The sequence below is a fragment of the Hyperolius riggenbachi genome, chromosome 4, assembly GCF_040937935.1.
Source record: "Hyperolius riggenbachi isolate aHypRig1 chromosome 4, aHypRig1.pri, whole genome shotgun sequence".
Classification (NCBI taxonomy): domain Eukaryota; kingdom Metazoa; phylum Chordata; class Amphibia; order Anura; family Hyperoliidae; genus Hyperolius; species Hyperolius riggenbachi.
In genome coordinates this window covers 414,415,007-414,438,095 of record NC_090649.1, presented here as the reverse complement: position 1 = coordinate 414,438,095, position 23,089 = coordinate 414,415,007, and the positions used below count along the sequence as shown (strand labels likewise).

At 44.1% G+C, this 23,089-nt stretch overlaps 1 protein-coding gene across 11 annotated transcripts in view; it reads left to right on the top strand.

Moving 5' to 3' along the window:
* The window catches only part of SANBR (SANT and BTB domain regulator of CSR), a 97,221-nt gene that overhangs the window by 13,300 nt on the left and 60,832 nt on the right, over positions 1-23,089 (top strand). For 9 of the 11 annotated variants that reach the window (XM_068232395.1, XM_068232394.1, XM_068232397.1 and 6 more), the window contains exons 2-3: positions 7,910-8,075; positions 8,285-8,449. In XM_068232395.1, the coding sequence (XP_068088496.1) occupies positions 8,300-8,449 (150 nt within the window). In that variant the 5' untranslated portion in view covers positions 7,910-8,075; positions 8,285-8,299. Of the gene's footprint in view, positions 1-5,404; positions 5,507-7,909; positions 8,076-8,284; positions 8,450-18,841; positions 18,937-23,089 lie in introns of those variants that run through there. The other 2 variants (XM_068232393.1, XM_068232402.1) reach the window with 2 other exon arrangements.

Sequence of the window (23,089 nt, the reverse complement as noted above, 5' to 3'; positions counted from 1 at the left end):
TAAACCTATACAGGAATATTTGCCTTGTTGTTCTATCTATCTATCTATCTATCTATCTATCTATCTATCTATCTATCTATCTATCTATCTATCTATCTATCTATCTATCTATCTACACACACAATCATGTTTGAGGTGTGGACTGAAACAGGTAATGAGATAACAGAAGCAACTGAAATGGCAAATAACAAAGATCCATAGGATGCAGTAAAATGTATTAACACGTAACTGGTTCTAAGGTTATTTTTTTGTATGTTTGCAGCCCCATACAGTATACATACACACACATCTTTTCTCCTCTTTCCTTTCAAAAGTGTTTGGGATTTTTTTTTCTGCTTTTCTATTGCGCTAAACTCCTCCATAGACGGCAAGATTTTTTCCTTAAAGGGAACCCAAGGTGAGAGGGATATGGAGGCTGCCATATTTATTTTCTTGTTAACAATGCCAGTTTGCCTGGCAGATCTATTGATCTTCTGGCATAAGTAGAGTCCAAACCATGGAACAAGCATATGGCTAATCCAGTAAAAGCCGAGTCAGAGCACCTGATGTGCTGCATGCTTGTTCAGGGTCTATGGTTAAAAGTATTAGACACAGGATCAGGACTGCCAGGTAGCTGCTATTATTTAGAACAAAATAAATATGGCAGCCTCCATATCTCTCTTACCTCGGGTTCCCTTTAAGCGTTCTGTAGGTGGACACACACACACACACACACACACACCACACACACACACACACACACACCACACACACCACACACACACCACACACACACCACACACACACCACACACACACCACACACACACCACACACACACCACACACACACCACACACACACCACACACACCACACACACACACACACCACACACACACACACACCACACACACACACACACCACACACACACCACACACACACCACACACACCACACACACCACACACACACCACACACACACCACACACACACCACACACACCACACACACACCACACACACACACCACACACACACCTCAATCCCATGGAAGCCAAGCGATTGACAAATAGAGCAACGTGTCTCGTGCTGTGCAGAGGGTAGGAGAGACAATGTGCAATGCACAACAGACCATCTTTTGGTGGGAGGCCCTAATATTTCCGCCACCATGCTTCATAATTGGTATTATGTTACTCAGTCAAAGTCTATTGTATAGCGCTTCCATGCTCTATCCGCTCCCAGTCCCCACAGGGGTTCAACACGTCTGTGCTGACCTATAGAGTGAAAAGGACCTTTAGCATGTTGCGGAATGATGATGGCATTTCCCTGTACTGTTGAGATTTGGGACCATATTCTGTGGCCATACATCTGGTGTGAAGCTACCCACTGTTATTTTGCTGGAAACTGTTTCTACTCTTTGTAGAAGTCACAGCAGATGGACAGTTGTTTGTTTCTGATGACAAAAAACACCTAAGGGCTGGAACCCCCTAACACAGTTGTGTCCACTTCTCTCCGCTTTTTAGCATCTGTAACATTGATGTGTTACTGAAAAGCGGATACAACTGCGTCAGTGGGCTTAGGCCCTAAGTGTGTTCTGAGTGCGTAGAAACTACACTATTGATAGTAATTGTGGCGGTAGAGTAACCTCCTTAGAACACACCACATAACGCCAAGGAAAATAATTGTTTATGTTGAAAATGTATGTGACTTTTTAAAGGAGCCTGTAGTAGTCTTTATTGATCTTTATTCGTATGTACAATTTCTTCTATACAGAGAGTGCAGAATTATTAGGCAAATGAGTATTTTGACCACATCATCCTCTTTATGCATGTTGTCTTACTCAAAGCTGTATAGGCTCGAAAGCCTACTACCAATTAAGCATATTAGGTGATGTGTCTCTGTAATGAGAAGGGGTGTGGTCTAATGACATCAACACCCTATATTAGGTGTGCATAATTATTTGGCAACTTCCTTTCCTTTGGCAAAATGGGTCAAAAGAAGGACTTGACAGGCTCAGAAAAGTCAAAAATAGTGAGATATCTTGCAAAGGCATGCAGCACTCTTAAAATTGCAAAGCTTCTGAAGCGTGATCATCGAACAATCAAGCGTTTCATTCAAAATAGTCAACAGGGTCGCAAGAAGCGTGTGGAAAAACCAAGGCGCAAAATAACTGCCCATGAACGGAGAAAAGTCAAGCGTGCAGCTGCCAAGATGCCACTTGCCACCAGTTTGGCCATATTTCAGAGCTGCAACATCACTGGAGTGCCCAAAAGCACAAGGTGTGCAATACTCAGAGACATGGCCAAGGTAAGAAAGGCTGAAAGACGACCACCTACTGAACAAGACACACAAGCTGAAACGTCAAGACTGGGCCAAGAAAGATCTCAAGACTGATTTTTCTAAGGTTTTATGGACTGATGAAATGAGAGTGAGTCTTGATGTCTTGATGTCTTGATGGGCCAGATGGATGGGGCCCGTGGCTGGATTGGTAAAGAGCAGAGAGCTCCAGTCCGACTCAGACGCCAGCAAGGTGGAGGTGGAGTACTGGTTTGGGCTGGTATCATCAAAGATGAGCTTGTGGGGCCTTTTCGGGTTGAGGATGGAGTCAAGCTCAACTCCCAGTCCTACTGCCAGTTTCTGGAAGACACCTTCTTCAAGCAGTGGTACAGGAAGAAGTCTGCATCCTTCAAGAAAAACATGATTTTCATACAGGACAATGCTCCATCACACGCGTCCAAGTACCCCACAGCGTGGCTGGCAAGAAAGGGTATAAAAGAAGAAAAACTAATTACATGGCCTCCTTGTTCACCTGATCTGAGCCCCATTGAGAACCTGTGGTCCATAAAATGTGAGATTTACAAGGAGGGAAAACAGTACACCTCTCTGAACAGTGTCTGGGAGGCTGTGGTTGCTGCTGCACGCAATTTTCATGGTGAACAGATCAAAACACTGACAGAATCCATGGATGGCATGTGTCCTTGCAAAGAAAGGTGGCTATATTGGTCACTGATTTGTTTTTGAATGTCAGAAATGTATATTATTTGTAAATGTTGAGATGTTCTATTGGTTTCACTGGTAAAAAATAAATAATTGAAATGGGTATATATTTGTTTTTTGTTACGTTGCCTAATAATTATGCACAGTAATAGTCACCTGCACACACAGATATCCCCCTAAAATAGCTAAAACTAAAAACTACTTTCAAAAATATTCAGCTTTGATATTGAGTTTTTTTGGGTTTATTGAGAACATGGTTGTTGTTTAATAATAAAATTATTTCTCAAAAATACCACTTGCCTAATAATTCTGCACTCCCTGTACTTTGCTATTGTTCATATTGTACATGTGAACGCAGTATATATAGAAGGGTTTTACTACAAGGTTTTTATTCATTTGTCTAGTGTCAGGAGCTGTGCAATCTCATGTTTCATCTGCTGGTGATAGTAATTCCTGCAGTATACAGAATATCTGCAGGTGGCCCTCTGCAAACTGTGAGATAACTTGCATTTTCCTGTTTAACCTTTAGGTGGTGTCGTGGGCTCTAATTACTGTGGTTTGCACCACTTCACCAGCAGGTGTCCCTCTGCAGATCTCAGAGTGGTTTGCAACTCCCTGTTACACCTGTGAGTACAGTGTTCTCCCCAGGCTCTTTTAGCCGAGTTTTCCACCCGGCTAGTTTTGGTGAGCACCCGGCTGTCATTGGCTCAACTTCTCCTATGCTGTAAGCAGAGTTGTGCAGAAAAGTGCAGGCCTTCCATTCTCTCATCTCACCCCACCCAGCTAATTTTTTAGGACACCCGGCTGGAAAAAAAAATTCTAGGAAAACACTGGAGTAGTATCATGGGCTCAGATCATAAGATTTCACCTCCACACCAGCAGGGGTCTCTCAGCAAACTGTAGAACTCAGATGCTAGGCCTCTGTGTACCATTTGATTTTTGTATAGTTTGCACCCCTTTTCTGATACCTTCTGTTTTTTGTACTGTGTATTGCTGTATATATACATATTTGTTGATTTTGTTTGTGTATATATAAATAATTTATATTGTGCTTTAGTGAGGAGTTGTCTTTGTTTTTACAAACCATGTCCCCAGGCCTCTTTCATATGGGAGGCTAAAGGCAATGACTCTACCACTTGTCAGCTGGGCGATTGCTAGTACTCAGCACGAGAGGTAAAGAAGCAGCCCACCTATGGAGTTACATCTGAGAATGGCCAATGGTCAGACACAATTTTATGATTTTTTTTTTTTTCTGCTGGGCAACACAGTCACATGCCAAACCATGATACATGTGGGGTCACGAATGCTGCCATACAGCTGCATGCATGAAATTACAGCTAAAAAGCACTCGTGGCCAGCACCCAGGAGGCTGAACTGCCTGACTAGCGCGAGGTGCAGGTTCCTGTCGGAAAGAGGCCGTATGCATATTTGTAACCTTTTCCTCCCAGAGTCACAAATATCTCTAACCTTAAAGGCAGGGGTGTAACTGTAAATCATGGGCCCCCCCGGCAAAACTTGGATGGGCCCCCCCAATGTTCAATCCCTTTCCCTTGCCAACGACGTGTGATCCTCACAGCCTGGGGGATCATCTTGCAATGGTCATAAAACATGTGTGGACATCGTAATCTTCACACCCATAACAAGTGTAGCCACAAAAATACCAGATCTGAAGGATGGATCACTTTTTCAGAGGAAGTGAAGTATTAGTTGAGGGGCACCCTTGCATCCCCGCCCCGCATTCACATGGGCTGCTTCCCTGTAGTTACGCCCGTGCTTAAAGGAAGCCTTAAGTCAAAGTAAAAATTCCTGTTTTACTTACCCCAGACTTCTACTGGCCTCCTGCAGCCGCCCTGTGCCCACACTGTGACATACCGATCCTCCAGTCCCCCACAGCGTCCCAGTTTCTTTTTCAGCAACGCAGCCTACTGCGTCTGCACGGCCCTGGCCGTGCGTGTTCACGATCGCGCTCTCGGCGCTGGGAGCATCCTGCGCATGCACAGTACGAGCGTGATCGAGGACGTGCGCGGCCAGGGCTGCATAGACACAGTGGCCATCAATTAGCTGAGTCACTGTGGGGGACCGGAAAATAGGTCTGTCACAGCGTGGGCACAGGGCAACTGCAGGAGGCCGGTAGAAGCCCCAGTTAAGTTAATCTAGATTTTTTTTCTTTGACTTTAGGTCTCCTTTAGGCTGGTTTCATACTGCAAACTGGCGGTGCGGCAGCTGCACCGCCAAAAACAGGCCTTTGGGGAATACCGCATTACTACACGGTATTCCCCATTTGGCAATGAGCCAAGCAGGAAGTGACGCACGCTTGCGGTCACTTCCTGTTTCGGGGTGTGCGGAAGCGGATTGTAAAAATACGCATGCGCGCACAACGTTGCGTCAATAATTTTTTTAAAAATCCACGTGTCGCCATAGACTAACATGACTTCCGGGCTGACGCACATCGCCGCAGAAGACGCGGGGTAACGTAGTTTTGGAGCCATTTTACATCGAGAACTTCCAGTGGACCGCCCTGTGATGCAGGTAATGTGAAATTCCCCATAGGGTAACATTGGAGTGCGGTAGCAGTGCGTCAATTTAACGCACCGTCCCAGTGTGAAAGGGCCTTTAAGGCCTTAAGGGCTTGTTTCCACTGCTGCGACGCGATTTCGCCGGCATTCTGACGCTTGTAAAAACGCATGCGGATGCGTTTCCGCATGCGTTTTTACCCGCGATTTCGCGTGCGATTTCGCATGGCAGGGTGCCATGCGAAATTAACCATGACACTGCCAGGGCAAAATAAAATTGAAAAAGGTGCGAAATCACGGGTAAAAACGCATGTAACAAACGCATGCGTTTTTACTATTAAATACATTAGCGGCGATTCACATGCATTCCACTCGCAGGCAAATTCGTTGGCTCTTTTGTGCGTTTTTTTACCGCTGAAAAAAACGCACCTCAACAACGCTACAGTGGAAACAGGCCCATCCACTTGCATTACATGTGCGAATCTGCATGCGTTGGACGCATGCAGATTCGCGATACTGGAAACGAGCCCTCAAGAACAAGTGACACCCATGCTAACCTACAAATAAAAAAAACGCATATATAAGTAGATAAATACTAGTTCTACTTGCATAACAGATGTATTGCATTATTTATAATGGAAAAGCAGAGAATCCTATTCTAGACAGTTTCCATCTTGGTTACCTTTGAATCCCTCACTCTTCTATTTATTTTTTCTCCTCTTTCTAATTGTGAATTCGTTACCCGCCCTCCTCCCAGAGTCTTCAGACACTCCCACTGAGGTCTATAGTAGGAAGTGCACTGTCTTATGTCATTAGAAGGAGGGGGAAGTAAAGGGAAGAGGAGGAATATATTATAGATAAAGAGCCCCCAGCATGTAACTGTTTTGCCAGACGATGGCAATGACCCAGTGCTCCTAAGGTATGTGATCACTCCAAACCATAACAGCAGAAAAAGTGTTGAATGCAGGATTAGCATCTTTATCACTTATTACACTCAGACCAGTTGCTGTTGAAATTTGATTTTTATGGTGACAATCCTGCTTTAAAGTGAGAGAGATGTGAATTTTGCCTTTTTCTTTCATTTTGAAACTATACCAGTTTCCTAGCTGTCCTGTTTCTCTAATGCTTGCAACCACTAACCTAGAATGAATATGAACATCAAGTGTCCTGATTAAAGTCTATTCATATTAGCTGCATACTTTTGTGTGGGATTCAGACACTGCTGTAGCCAAAGGGATCAGCAAGACTGGCAATTCCAGATCTGTCTCACTACAGCATCCTTTTTACTGCTTCCGGACAGCAGTGTTAAAAACTATCCTCCGTGCTACTGCATGTTCGCGTGGCTACTGCACGGCTGCGCTCATAACACAGGAGGCGCGCGGGGGGCATCACTCAGCGACGGGGGACAGCGGACCTCAGAGGGAAGCCTCAATAGGATCCTGAGGCTTCCCTGTCTTCAGGTTAATATCTTATTTTTAAACCGAGCTATGGCTTGGGATCACTTTAAGGTTTTAATTAATTAAAAGAACAAGGGATTGTTTGAAAAGTATTTATACCATAGCTCCCAACTGTCCCTCTTTTGGAGCCCTGTCCCTGTTTCCTCCTCATTTGTCCCTCTTTCAGGACGTTGTCCCTCTTTCTTTGTAAATAATGTGTTTGATTGACTGTAAACTTTATTCCCATCCTTTAAATTGATATATTACAAATTTTAAAATGTTAATATGAAGGAAAATGAACCAGGATAGAAAGGACCAGTGTGGTTTGAATTATAAAACAACATATTTTTCTAATGAAATATTTATGGTATGCATGACTAGGGCTTTGACGGGGCGTGATCAAGGGTGTGGTAGGGGCGTGGCTTAAGTGTCCCTCTTTCTCATCTCAAAAAGTTGGGAGGTATGTTTATACACATTTATAGAGCATTCCTAGCAAGTATATGTACATCAATGGGTACTTGAGATGATGCTGCCCACAACCAAGGGTATTTATTTCACAAACACTATCTTTGGTAAAAGGGTACATGCTATATTGTAGTAAATGGGGTACATGCTACTGTATATTCCTATTCTTATTCCAGAGCCTCTTGGAAATATTGTCATCCATTCATAGCAAAGCGTGTCTTTGTTATCTCCCAGAGTAATACAATCTCTTATTTATGCCTGACTGCTTTTACTGAAATTCTTCCATGGTAAAAACTGCTTGGCTGTGGCAAAAATTAGCATTTTCATTAATCCTTTGGCTTTCTTTGTTCATGTGGAGTGGTTTTTCTGCATTGCAGCTTTATTGGCAACAAAGGGGTTACACAAACCCTGGCATCCTGTGCTGCTGTATTGGAGCACCAGCAGGACCATCCTGTCACTACATTATATATGAGCACTAATTGGAATTAAAACTGTTTCTGCCCTTTGTCACTTCTCAGGCTGGTAAAGGCACGACTTCTGTGATTGGATGAGGCAGCCACAGGCACCACCCTGCCAGCATCCTCGCCTGCCTGCAGCAGCAGCCCTCCCATCCTTCCACTGGCTTACTGCAGGGAGATTGTGCTACCAGGCAGCCTGCAGCACCGCACCTACCACTCTGCACAGGTAATCCTCCAGCAGGACTCCCCATCCGCATCTCTAGCATTTTATCCTATTGCTTCTGTTAGTCTGATGCTTTACATGTCAATCAAGCAGAAACACATTACAGTACAGAGAGAGATATTCAATCCAAGTTTCTGTGTACTGTGCTAGTGGTTTACTTTTATTAGTATTTAAATTAAACATCACACATTTTTGCTTGTTTCTTTTCTCAGCCTCTGACAAGAAAGATGAGCCGAGGATATTCCGAAAACAATAATTTCCCCTATGACAATAACCAGATGGTGTTAGACATGATTCTGTATTCTCTGGTGGGGGTTCCTCAGCCTATTAATTGGGACAGTGTGGCCAGGCTGGTTCCAGGATACACATCAAAGGAGGTCAGTTGTGTGTGTGTGTGTGTGTGTACGTGTGTGTGTGTGTGTGTGTGTGTTGTCACAATGGATGTGTTGCTTTTATATGACACTGTGGAAAGTCTGTGTCAAGTGACGTTATCTGAGGACTTCAACTTAGAAGGCTTAGGGGGTGTACACACATCCAATCTTGATTGACCAATCATTACCACTACCACGTAGTAAAGGGCCAACCGATTTTGGAGAGAATACGAATACTACTACTCTCCCCCCCCCCCCCCCCCAAAAAAAAAACAAAAAAAAAAAACTCATACTTCATGTGAGTGGTGGTCAGTGAATGTGTGTACTCACCCTTAAACACCCATCTCCAGCTTTAAGTATTTTCCATCCTGTTCACTTCAGCAGTAAAATAACTTTTGTTAGAAATTATGAAAAAAAAAAAACTTTATACATACTGACAATCTTCAGTGGGCATTCTGGTCAACTGGATTTAATTGCTGCACTTTTGTTTGGATTCTGCTGCAGATGTGCACATCACTACCTCCAACTGGTCACACCACGCAACTCTCTTGATTTAATTGAAAAAGGGGGAGGGGTTTGAGTGGCAGCTTAGCCCCGCCTTACTCACTTATCCTAATTGGGAGGGATGGTGAGTGGCAGCTCCTAGTCCCAGGATGCAGTGCTCTTTCACCTGAGGTGGAAAGAAAGACTTGGAGCAGCCGTACGGGTCATGACAACACTGTTTACTATGGATTTTTTACGGTATTTACAGTTTTTTTTTTTTTGTTTTTTTTATATATACATTCTAACATACAGTATTTTATGATTAGGGTAGGAAATGCTTAATGCTGAAAATGGGCTATGAGTTCACTTTAAGGGATATATGAGATTATGTACATCGAATTCATATTTTTTTTTGTATCATCCAAAGTTGAGAATTTTATTAAATGAATTGGTGCTGCACAAATCTTTTTGTAATTGAAGGCTATTAAAAAAAATCTTACAACCAGATATGAAATTTACAAACCTGATTGTTCGCTCAAATTGCACTTCTTTTATATGCTAGACTCTGCACTGTTTGCAGTACAGATGATTCCAGGCATTTTCCTCTTTCTGCATGCGTAATTACTAACCACAGCAGGAACTGGTTATTTTGCAAACCTATGTGAGCGACTGTTAGCTGTTTTGCACTGCCTGCATGATTTGACAACATGTTTTAGAATCTTTACAAAATGTCTGTATGTAAAATGCACAAAAATGAGGTACGGTAAATGTGTGAAAAGTAGTGTTTGCTATGCTAGGAGTGTTTAGGGCTGCACTGAAGGCATCGCTTCATTCTCATAAAACGTGTGCCTTTCACATTTTTTGTGTCCAGATGTTTTAACATCCCATAGACTCTCTGTAGACATCAGTCTGACTCGTGCTGTTAGAGAGGTAACTACAGAGACAGGATACCTACTTATAGCTGAGCAAAAGTCCATAATATTAAAGGGCAACTGAAGTGAAAAGTAAATGGAGGCTGCCATTTATTTCCTTTTAAAGTGACACTGAAGCAAAAAAAAAACTTATGATGTAATGAACTGTATGTGTAGTACAGCTAAGAAATAGATCATTAGTAGCAAAGAAAAACGTCTCATATTGTTTTCCAGTACAGGAAGACTTAAGAAACGTAAGTGATTATCTATGCAAAAGAGCTTCTCTGAGCTCTTCCACCCAACTTGTGTCAAAGACAGTTCTCTGACTGTTCTCTGAAGCACTTATACACCAAAGAAACAGTGAGAGACAGCTTTAGATAAGGTTTTATTGTGTGGAAGTTCAAAGGGTCATTGTTTCTGCTTTGTTTTATAGTTTAAAATGTGGAGGTGGTTTGTAAACTGCAAATATGACAGAATGATGCAATGTTATTAAAAAAACACTATAACTAAAATAAAAGTGGGACTCCTTTCTTTGCTACTAATGTTCTATTAATTATGGATACTACACATACAATTCATTACATCATAATTTTTGTTTCCAATTCTGTGTCACTTTAAACAATACCAGTTGCCTTGCAGCCCTGCTAATCTATTTGGCTGCAGTGGTTTCTGAATAACACCAGAAACCAGCATGCAGCTAATTTTGTCAGATCTAACAATGTCAGAAACACCTGATCTGCTGCATATGCTTGTTCAGGGTCTATGGCTAAAAGTATTAGAGGCAGAGGATCAGCAGGGTGCCCAAGCTACTGGTATTGTTTAAAAGGAAATAAATATGGCAGCGTCCATATTTCTCTCGCTTCAGTTGTCCTTTAAAGAGAATCAAACTGCAGAATATCTTTGGTGGGTAATAAATCTGGATATGTTACATATTCAACTGCCCTATTTACACAACATAAACACAAAGATGCTGGTATGTCTGACACAGGACCATGGACAAAACCCAAGTGACTTTGGTCAGCATTGCAAATATATAAGTCGGAGACAGTGGTCATTGTCCTTCCCTCATTCTCTCCCTTTAGTCAATTAGTGACTGACCTGAAGGATAAGTACCTCCCAGGTCTGTATTGATCTCTACTTCACATACATTCTGAGTATGGCATCTGACATCATTAGTACATTGAATAAAGCAGATAACAAAGTAAATGTGTTTGGTGACATTTTTACATTCAATACAGAGTTGCTTGTTTGCAGTTCTGGTTGGAAAGTTTTAGTTTCACTTTACAGTAGCAGCTCAAGACTTCTCTCTGAAATACAGTGGTTTACTTTCTTAAAGTTCATTTAAGTTTGCAGAAAAGAAGACAGCGAGGGCACTGCTCCTTTAAAAGTCCTTTATTGCGGTTGGGGTCAGTGCAGGAACAGCAGGCGGTGAGGTAGTACTGCCTCTGAAGAAGCGACACTTGTCGCAGAACAGCTCTCAGGCCTACCTCACCCTTCTGCTGTACCTGTCCCGACCCCAACCGCAATAAAGGGCTTTTAAAGGAGCAGTGATCTCCCTGTCTTCTTTTCTACGAATTGTATCCACTTTTGAGGAGCACACCATCTGTGTTGGTGTACTTTTCCAGCTGCATTTTGGTGTCATTTAAGTTTTTGTACTTGTACCATAAGTAGCCTTTACAACAGCTTATAAGCAAGCAAAAAAAATTTTTTTTTCAAAATGTAACCCCTCCTGCCCTGCGTTCTCTAAATAGAAATGACCAGGGAAAGAGACTCGCTCTGGATATGTGGAGTTTATAGAAAGCCAACTTTCCCTTTGTTCACTGGGACAGGCCAATCACAGTGGCTATGGAGGTCATGTGATTGGAGGCCACATGGATTGGTTTTCAATCGGTTCCCAGTTGTCAAGGTTGCAAGCTGCAGCAGAGCCCCACACATTGGTGCCTCCGCTATACAGGGCAGGATCTTTCAGCTGCATCAGTAAATTAATGTTTGTATCACAGGCTATAGCACACTTATTTTCCTGTTCTATGTCAACCATCCGTCTTCCGCTTCCATTTGAGCTTCACACGCCTCTAGGTTATAGCACATGGCGTGTGGCAACACTAGTCTTGTGTTAAAGAGAACCTTAAAGAGTACCTGAGCCGAAGCTCGTGTACACAACAACATCAGATACTTACCTAAAGAGAGGGAAGCCTCAGTATCCTATTGAGGCTTTCCTCCCTGCTGTGTTATCCCCCCGTCGCTGAGCGACAATGCATCCACCCCTAGATTAGCGACAATGCATTTGCCGCTAATCCTAACAAGGGCGCGCAGCTCTTCCTACTCCAGTGTGGCAGCGCAATAGTCAACCCAGCCCACTCGTGCATGCACAGTAAGGCGGAGCCGTGGGCTCGCGCGGCAACTGCACAACCCCACATCAGGAAGACGAACTGTGCGGCTCCGACGTGGTGCCGCGCTGAACAACTGGGGGCTGTAGATCAGCGACGGAAGCCTAAGTAGGATCCTGAGGCTCCCCTCTCTAAGGCCTTATTCACACTAGTGCGCTTCTGTCCACTTTTCGGCAACAAGTATCAATTTGTAACATTGATGTGCTGATAAAAAGCAGACAGAAGTGCACATAGTATGAATGAGGCCTTAAGGTATGTATGCGATTTTGATCCCGAGCTTCGGCTCAGTAGGACTTTAAGTAATAATGTTGAGTATGTAATGTACAGTATCTTTGGAACACACATGTAGTAGAATTTTAGGATGAAACAAAACACCACCTTTCTCTTACCACATGAACACCTGAGAAAAACAGCTATTACACAGAGAAAGAGTTTAGGAAATACTTTTATTTTTTCCTTAGCTGGTTAAACCCATCACATAGCCTTTTCCTGAATGCCGCATTGTGCATTAGATGGATAGATGGAGGGTCCTTCTACACTTAATGAGTTGGTATGCGTTAGTACGCGTTTTTTTCGATAGCAGTGCATTGTGAAAAAGCTTTCAGTTAAAACAAACAAGTAAATTCTCTTGCGCTAGCAAAAAAACTATTCTGGCCCTTTAATTGAAGTTTTCTACTCCAAGCTCTGCTCCCACTACTGGGTGGTGCCAGTCATCTGATTGTAAAAAAACACAAGGGGAGAAGGGAGTGCTCCAATAGTGTGTTAACTCCTTTTTTAATATCAATGACACGCAATAAAGTTACACTTACACTATGCAAGTAAAGCACGTATATGAGGCCGCCAGCGAGTCCTCTCCAACTCCTGAGCCTGGCCAGGGCTAACCGGGAGATGGTGAAGGGTTTGGGGGGACTATATTTTTAGTCCTGTAGGTGGCTGATTCCACTCTGCATTCATATTAATCTTAAATCACCATACTTAAAAATGGCTGCATTAATATTCTTTGGAGCTGGCGGAAAGTGGAAACTGGAAGAGAGTGTAGGTGTTTCCCACTGCAGCCTGTTACATTACACATGTAATGTTCTTCTATATATGAATGCAGGTTATATCATCATCCAATCCTAAAGCCTCTGATATTCAGCCTAGTGTATGCCGGCTGCCATTATACAGTATTTCACTGCTTTGATGCAGGTTACGGTAATAACTAGCTGCATTCATATGCCGCAGTTTTTGGCATGCTTGTACATTACATCCAGAGGGGTGTGTAGATTGCGTACAGATAAAAATGCAGTAATAAAATTTTGGTGCGAAGGTGCCTGATAAATTGTGTGCATCAAAAATATTGGGTGGTAGAATATCAGTAAGGGATACCAATATTTTGCAACTAAACCTAACCCTATTCTCATACTGAACCCTCCCTCTACTGATGCCCAACCCTATCTATCCCTTACTGACGCCAAACCCTAACCCTCCTCTACACCTGACCTTAAACATTCCCTTGCGCCTAACCTACCCCCCCCCCCCCCCCCCCCCCAAGCTTATTAAAACACCGACCTCGACTCCTACCACCACCCACACATGCCTAACTTTAACCGTAACGACCTGCCATGAAAAAAAAACTGGCCTGCTGTGGTTATAGCCTTAGCCCACACAATTATAGGTAGAACCAGTGGCTGGATAGTGTACTGGTTAAGGGTTCCGCCTTTGACATGGGAGACCAGGGTTCGAATCCTGGCTAGGTCAAGTACCTATTCAGTAAGGAGTTCAAGGCAAGACTCCCTAACACTGCAGGGTAGCCTCCTGAGCGCGTCCCAGTGGCTGCAGCTCTTGAGCGCTTTGAGTCCGACAGGAGAAAAGCGCTATACAAATGTTCGGATTATTATTATTATAGAGGCCATTACAATTTAGAACAATGGGATCAGATTTGCCACCGTTTTCATAAGCGGTGGCCCCAGCGCCCCTTATTTATCTGGCGCCTTCAGCCCCAATTTCTTCACTGCTTAACTGACGTGACTGGGGGGGGGGGCATCTTCCATGCAAGCCTGCAGTCATTGTGGTTTTTTTTTACACAGCCTGTGTGCCATTGTGTATTCGTTTGCTTTAGAGCAGGTACAGTGGTAGCCATAAAGGGGGGCTCTGAAGCTTTCCATATATCTGCTAATAGTACTATTTTAGTGCCAAGTGCTATTGCTGATGAAGTAGACAGGTGCAGGTATGTGGCCTCATAGAGATAGCTCAGCACAACAATCGGCAAATAAGTTTAATTTCTCAGCATTGTTAAAGCAGGCATCATCCTTACAGGAGGCGTACATTCATGTACTAGGAAAGCACTGCGATCGTGACGCTTATCTCTGTAGGGCTGTGTCCACTGTCCGCTCAGAGCGGGTATCACACGATCTTGCAAATAAACGCTCAGTATTTCCGGAAGTCGGCTTCCACTGTTCTTGCGCAGCATCTAGAATCAGTGCGCGCGCATGCGTGAACGGCTCCGAATGCTTTTAGACGAGCACGCGCGTTCCTTTCGGTGGAGCGGGGGCGGCGTAGTCTGCTGGGGGAGAATCTTCTTCCAGGACAAGATTGTCCCTCTGGTCACCCTGTTGTTCAGGCAGTTGGTGGCTTCTGGGACTTGTAGTTCCGTTTGTGTGGCCACGCCTATGAAAGGCTTCTTCCTCAGTCTGTAAATTCCCGCCGGTGCTAGTAGTTAATTGGCTTACTAAACTGCTGGGTGATATCTGGATCTTTATTCTGTTCATAGCTTTGCCTGACCTCTGGACTACGTTTGATTGCTCCCCTGTACTGATCATTACTCTCCTGCTTAATCCCTGGTGTATCCGTTGGGCTGGTTGAACTTCTGTGTGTGACCCCTGGCTTGCTCCTGACCACGAGTTTGCATGACCCCTGGATTGAGTCATCTGTCCCTGGTGTAAACCTTGGGCTAGTTCCTAGACTCTTTGCTTGGCTTTCAGGTACTTCATTGGCTTGGATTCTGTTTCGTGCATGCACAAGTTCTGGAATCGACCGACGTCAGGTTCGACGCAGTCTGTCGCCTGTTCAAGCGCGGTCTTGGCTATAGGTGAAAAGTGTGGCGGAAATTGGGATATAGGATCTGATGGGGAGCCTTACAGTGGGTTATCGGCTCTGAAATGTTAATCCCAGTATCCCTTAAAGTAAACCTCAGCTGAACTGTACCTCACTTGATCTCAGCTCTGCTATTTTCTACATGCCTATAAAACATTGTTTAAATAGTGTACAGTGTCCTCTTACTGTGCTGGGCAAAGCTGCAGAATGTGCTTTACATTTATCTTGCAGAGCTGATGTTTCTAAGTAACTTTTTATACTGGCTTCTACTGGATTTTTTTTCTGCCTTTGAGCTCCCGGAGAACAGTGTGTTTACGCTACAGTCAAGCTCCTTACAGACGGACTCAATAGTGAGCATTGACTATCTTCTGAAAACCATGTATGAACAAAAGGCATGTATGGAATTGTCTTTCTGAAGTAAAATCACACCGAGCTTTGGTTAGAAATGTGCCTGCGAGTTCAAGAGCAAGTTACCTCACCATACTACATAAATGATACTGCTCCTAACCCATGAAGGTGTCCATTAACGGTACAATCACATTTTCAATAAGATCATTTAAATTGAAAAAAAAATGTACTTAATTGATCCTCCGCATTAAAGAACCCAAACTATTCCCAATACCATAGTTAAATTGTTGGTTTGGTTGAAAAAAATAAGACATTTAACAGCAATCATTCAGACAAAACCAGTTGAGATTGAATCACGGTGGCGGCGCATGTGCGTGCTTCTGATGGCTCCCGAGTCAGAACTGATTGCTGTAAGGGTACATGTGTTCCCTGAGCTAATTTGTACCTTTTGCTGTTTTGTCAGAATACTTGCTATAGTAACAGGCGCCAAGCACTGACTTGTGTTTGCAGATCGCAGTTGCTCAGCAATTTTCAAGCGTTTTGTACAACGATTTTTGTTGTTCAGGTAGTGAGATTGCTGCAAAATCACTTTTACAAAGCAAGTTTGCAGCATCTGTGTCTTTTGTATTGAGCGCAATTGCTCCAAAACTGCTGCAGGACCCACAATTGCGATTTTCCTAATTGCAGTTGCTCCTGTGAGCTCTCCTCCATTGACTTTCATTAGCCTAGCACTTTTGCAGTCACTGGCGATTCTAAAGCAAGGCTAAAGGCGGTCTTGCGGGCCATAGCCAACAAAGTCTCTCTCACAGCAGATCTGTTACTTCAGATTTGCGTTCTGAGGTGTAAGGAAATGCGGATTATTAAACTGTATAAAACTTTTACCCCATACTATTCCCAGTAACCCATTCTATCCCCTCTTATAGGTTATCTGCCCACCTAGCTAGTTCTTTGTTCATCTATAAAATGACGACAAGGCTGTACACTGTTGAAGAGGCACGTGCCCTTCTAGAGTGTTGCAGTGACAGTGAGGAGGAGTCACCAAGCACCAAGTGGCTCCCTGTGTCTGATTCTGAGTCGCTGTCTGACAGCGACTCTAGCTCGGAGTGGTCAGGACCGCCATCTCGCAGGGCGAAGAAGGAAGAAGAGGCTCACCTTAGCGACAGTAATTTGGCTGATGAGGGGCAGCAAGGTCCCAGTACAGCAGATAATGTAGCTAGTGACAGCGGTCAGAGGGCAGCCAGGAGGCGAACTATCTCCCGACAAAGGGTATCCAACGACCAGTGGTTACCTCCTTATATGGTGGAACCAGAAATCCCTATTTTTACAGCATCAAGTGGTGTACTGGTGCCCACCGAAAATCTAAAGGCTGTAGATTTTTTTGCTCTATTTATTACAGACACCATTTTAGAGCATATTGTGGAGCAGACCAATCTGTATGCTGCACAATACAGCTTAACCAACTCAGGCTTTGGTGTAAGATGGAGGCCCACTAACGTGCCTGAGATAAAGGTGTTTCTTGGTCTGACACTTAATATGGGTCTTGTCAAGAAACCACAGCTGCGTGACTACTGGTCAAGAAATCCAATTCAATGCACACCCTTATATGAAGCCACTATGACCAGGACACGCTACGAAATGCTAATCAAGTGTTTGCATTTCAATGACAATACTAGAAATCTGCCTAAGGATGATCCAGCCCATGACCACCTTTTCAAATTGAGGCCTCTTTTGTGGCACCTAAATGAGAAGTTCAGAGAGGTCTACATGCCAGAAATGAACATTTCAGTACACGAGTCCCTCATGCCATTTCATGGCAGACTGGAGATCAGGCAGTACATTCCCAACAAACGCGCCCGGTATGGGGTCAAGTTTTATAAGTTGTGTGAAAGTGGGACAGGCTACACCTATGCCTTTAGAATTTTTGAAGGCAATGATACTCCGATGGAATTTGCTTGGTGTCCACCATATATGGATAGCACTAGCAAAATAGTCATAGATCTGATCAGTCCCTTGCTGAATCAAGGCTACCATTTGTATGCAGACAATTTTTTAGCCAGTGTGCCCCTATTTAAATGTTTATATGCAGCAAAGACTGTAGCATGTGGTACCATAAGGCCAAGTCACTCTGGCCTGCCCCTGGAGGTCATCAGCAAAAGATTAAAAAAGGGAGAGGCATATAGTCTTCGCTGCAATGAGCTCCTTGCTCTAAAGTTTAGGGACAAAAGGGATATGCTCATATTGACATCCATCCACAATGAGGCTACCACATCAGTATGTTCGAGGAGAGAGGAAATGCAGAAGCCCGTGGCCATTGCGGATTACAACAAACACATGGCATCTGTTGTTATGTCAGATCAAATGTTGGCTCCATACCAAGTGGAAAGAAAGAGGAAGTCTTGGTTCAAGAAGGCAGGAATATACCTATTCCAAATGGCCATGCACAATTCATTTGTGATCTATCAGAAATCGGGCAATGAAGGCTCATTCCTGACATACCAACGAGAAGTGATATCATCGCTTATATATGAATCGGGCTATAAATCTCATAGCACGGCCCATCCAAGCACATACCAAGTTGATTCAGAAGAGGTAATGAGACTTCGCGACAGGCATTTTCCTGTCCCCCTGCCCCCTACTGCTGCAAGACAGTACCCACAAAGAAAATGTAAAGTATGCGCCAAACATAAAATAAGAAGAGACTCCAGATACCACTGCCCAAAATGCCCTTCACGACCAGGACTGTGCCTTATTAAGTGTTTTGAGGCCTATCATACAATTCTCAATTATTAGACTTTTTTTTTTTTTTTTTGTAGTTTTTTTTTGTTTTTGTTTTGTGTGTTTTGTTTTGTTTTTATATTATTACTTATATCCCTGACATCTTCTACAGAACTGTACAGAGTACATTGATAAATGAATGTCACTAACTGTCCATCGGTTTCACAATCCAAACAATGTTTATGGTGGGAAGCCAATTAAACTACCAATATTTTTTTGGGATGTGGAAGAAAACTGGAGTGCTTGGAGGAAACCCACAGAAAAACTGAGAAAACGTACAGACTCTATGCAGATGATTTATTTGCAAGGATTGAACCCTAGCATTACAAGGCTAGACTTTCCCTCCATTCTGTAAATACACAACTGTTCTGCTGACCGTAATCTGGGCTTCTGACTTGGCTGACGATTTTCCTGGCTACTAACCTTGGATGATGACCTTACCCCGGCTACAGACTTCTGTGCTGGCTCCACTACTCTTCTACTACTGTATTTGCTGCCTGCAAGACCTCAGAGGGTGAGTTCCATTATGTTTTGTCCTGGTTATTAAAGGAAAATTATATTGGACTTGCTTGTATTATCCAGCCTTCAGACATGGCCCAATGCTAACAGCAATACATGTCCTCAGCATGTTTTGAACAGCCATACATACCATATACATTTTTTCAAAATTGCTCACAAGAAATGCACATCTTAGACTTAACACAAGTTTTTAAAGAGACACTGAAGCGAGAATAATTCTCGCTTCAGAGCTCATAGTTAGCAGGGGCATGTGTGCCCCTGCTAAAACCCCGCTATCCCGCGGCTAAACGGGGGTCCCTTCACCCCCAAACACCCCCCCCCCCCGCAAAATCAACTACCAAATTGGTCGTAGATTTTGCTGCTCCTAGAGGCAGGGCTAACGGCTGCATCCCTGCCTCTAGTCGCGTCTATCAGCGGCGCATCGCCGCCTCTCCCGCCCCTCTCAGCGAAGGAAGTCTGAGAGGGGCGCGGGAGAGGCGGAGATACGCGCTGACAGACGCGCGTGGGGCAGGGATGCGGCGGTTAGCCCTGCCTCAATCCGGAAGAGATCCCCGGCTGCACGGAGGGGATTTGGGGGGGTAAAGGACCCCCTTTTAGCCGCGCGATAGCGGCGTTTTAGCAGGGGCACACATGCCCCTGCTAACTATGAGCTCTGAAGCGAGATTTATTCTCGCTTCAGAGTCTCTTTTAAGTTGGCTATATGTGGAATAATTTTAACTGTGTGCAAATACTTTATTTTTCAGACTATAAGCTGCTCCGGACTACAAGACACACCTAGGTTTAGAGTGAAAAAAATCGGGGAAAAAAAACTAAACCTGGTGCCCCCCCCTCAAATCTGTCGCTTATCTACACTACTGCCCCCAGCAGTTACACTAATCCCTGCTGCCCTACCAACTATGCTACACAGCAATACACTACACTGCACTACATTAACACTACGCTGCATTACATTATCACTTCAATACTACAACTGATACTGCTGCTGCGCTCCTTTCCCCCTCGCTCCAGACGCTATAAATGTGATCTTCTTCTTTAGTATCCACTGCTGCCTCCACTATACACCTCCAGGTTCTCCATTCCTCGTGTCCTGCTCAGTGCCCTGTGTGATTACTAGGATAATGGAGATATTATCCAAAATAGCACTATTTGTTTTAAAACTATATTGGATGAAAATGGAGAAAATAGTGTAAAGTATAGAAATAGTGTACAGTGTGTATATATTCTTTTCCCCGTAAAATAGCATTAAAAAATCACCCCAAAAAAGCCTATCTGTCCTGAAAAAAATAGAGAGGTTATTTATTGGTGATAAAGTAATTGCCGAATGAATGGGAGCAGTGCTGAAATGTGGGGTAGTTACAAACATTTCAATCGTGTGCAAACGGTAAATATTAGACAGACTATGACTTTGCATTCTGTACTTTTTCTAGTTGTATACTATATACCGATTATCTTCCTGGTGCGTATCTTTAAGAGCAGAGAAGAAGTTCCGAATTCAGGTCCGCTTTAACACTCCCCACGGAGTCCTGCCATTTATTACACTGACCCAATGAAAGCTCTGAGAAATGGTGTCCAGATCTGTGTGTACTGAGAACATGGGGAGAGAAGAACGTGTCTCAAGACTGAAGCTAAAGTTAGAAACTGATATTACACCTAAAACTGTTAAAACTAGTGTGGGAAAAAAAACCTGCAGAGTTCAAAGAATGTGGAATAGAAGTGTTGGGAGCTGAATTGAGAATCTGAGATGCTAATGTCCTTATTTATACTTACCTGGGGCTTGTTTCAGCCCCATGAGGTGCGTGGGCTCCCTTGCTGCCCTCTCGGGCAGCTCCGTTACCTTCTAATCCCCTCCGCTAATCTGGCTGGCCACTGCACATGCACGGTAGGCCTGAACGATTTTAGGAAAAAATTGAATTGAGCGATTTCTGTCCAAAATTACGATTTTGATTAGATTCACGATTTCCTTCAAATCAAGCTTTGTTCCTCCCTTTGTGCCTGTCTCCCCTTTGTCCCCGTCTCTCATTGTGCCCCCTTTGCCTCTTCATGCCTCCTCTGGGTCTCTCTCTTGCCTCCTTTGTGTCTCTGTGCCCACTCTGTTTCTCTCTGTGCCCCCTCTGTGTCTCTCTCTGTGCCTCCTCTGTCCCCCAAGTTGCATCAGTTGTGGACATAGCTTCAAGCACGAGTCCAGCGATGCCCGTCTATCCACTTTGCCTCCTGCAGGCTCTAATGCACAGCATACTTCCTGTATATCATGTGACATTCAGGAACCCAAAGTTTTGCCAAGCACAAGAGGCGGCAGAGGGCGATAGAGGATGGAAGGTATGTCCAACACTGCGGGCACTGGGACTTTGGGAAAGTTTGAAGGCGCTTCTTCAAACTTCCTCTTGTGGAAAGGACGTGATCGCGATATTCGCCGCTTTGACGATTCTGAAATTGTGATCTTGGTGATCGCGATTTCGATTTAAATTCGATTTTATCTTTCAGGCCTAATGCATGGCTTAGCTGTGCATGCACCCACTTCTGTGCTCCCACAGCCGGGAGCGTACGCAGGTACAGAATGCTCCCAGGCATGTGGGTGCGCACGTGTGCCACCATGCATGTGTTGAAGAGCACGATTGACCAGATTATCGGGGGTAACTAGACAATGGAGAGGTCACACTTCATGGGGCTGGAGGAAGCCCCAAGGAAGTATAGATAAGGGCATTAGCTTCATCCCAGGTACCCTTTAAAAACTGAATCTACAACAAAGAAAAAAAGTAAGGGAAACTCAAGACTAAAAAAAACAGGGTTAAAATAGAAATGTACAAGTTAGGTGCAGAGTCATGACAGCAGTAGCGCTGAGCAAAGAGAATAGAGATATAGGCAATGGTTAATGCAGCACTGTCAAAAACATGCTTAAAGGGAAACTGAAGTTAGAGGTATATAGAGGCTTATTTATTTCCTTTTAGGCAATACCAGTTGCCTGGCGGTCATGCTGATCTTTCTGGCATCAGTTGTGTCTGAATCTCTCACATGAAAAAAGCATGTGGGTAATCTTGTCAGATTTTTGTCAAACATCTGATCTGCATGCTTGTTCAGGGTCTAAATCTAAAATGTATTATGGAGAGAATCAGCAGGACTGACGGGCAACTGGTATTGTTTAAACGAAAATAAATATGGCAGCCTTCATATCTGTTAAGGTTCCCTTTTAAGTTGCTATGTGCTATCATTTTATTCTGGGCCATCTGCATACAGGGACAATTGTGTGCTTACTAATTATACAGACAACTTAAAGGGATACTGTAGGGAGGTCGGGGGAAAATGAGCTGAACTTACCCGGGGCTTCTAATGGTCCCCCGCAGACATCCTGTGTTGTCGCAGCCACTCACCGATGCTCCGGCCCCGCCTCCGGTTCACTTCTGGAATTTCTGACTTTAAAGTCAGAAAACCACTGCGCCTGCGTTGCCGTGTCCTCGCTCCCGCTGATGTCACCAGGAGTGTACTGCGCAGACACAGACCACACTGGGCCTGCGCTGTGCGCTCTTGATGACATCAGCGGGATCGAGGACACGGCAACGCAGGCGCAGTGGTTTTCTGACTTTAAAGTCAGAAATTCCAGAAGTGAACCGGAGGCGGGGCCAGAGCATCGGTGAGCGGCTGCGCGGGTACAGGATGTCTGCGGGGGACCATTAGAAGCCCCTGGTAAGTTCAGCTCATTTCCCCCCCCCCCCCCCTACAGTATCCCTTTAAAACATGGTGCTTCCACTTAGAAAACGTTTCGGGCCCCGTTAGCACATCCATACCCCAGTGCTAACCGGGTTAGAACAGTCAGGCAGATTTATTAAAACCAGTGCAAGCAGACCTGGAGCAAATCTGGTACTGAAAAAGTGCAGAAGAGGCGCTGTTGCTTACTGTGTCCTATCAGAATCCTTGATTTGGGAATGGGAGGTGTCAGGTGAACACCTCTATACAGTATTCACATTTAAAGGCCTAGCTCCTCCTTAATTTGGAGTCGATGATGGAATGGGGAGGGGTTTATATGGGGCAGAGGTTATGTCCTTCAGTCTTACCAAACAGCATCTGACATTAAACAGTAAGTGAGTTTGGCAAACCCAGCCAACCGGGTAATTTAATGTTACACATAAAAGTTTGTTCATGAAAAGTTATGAGAT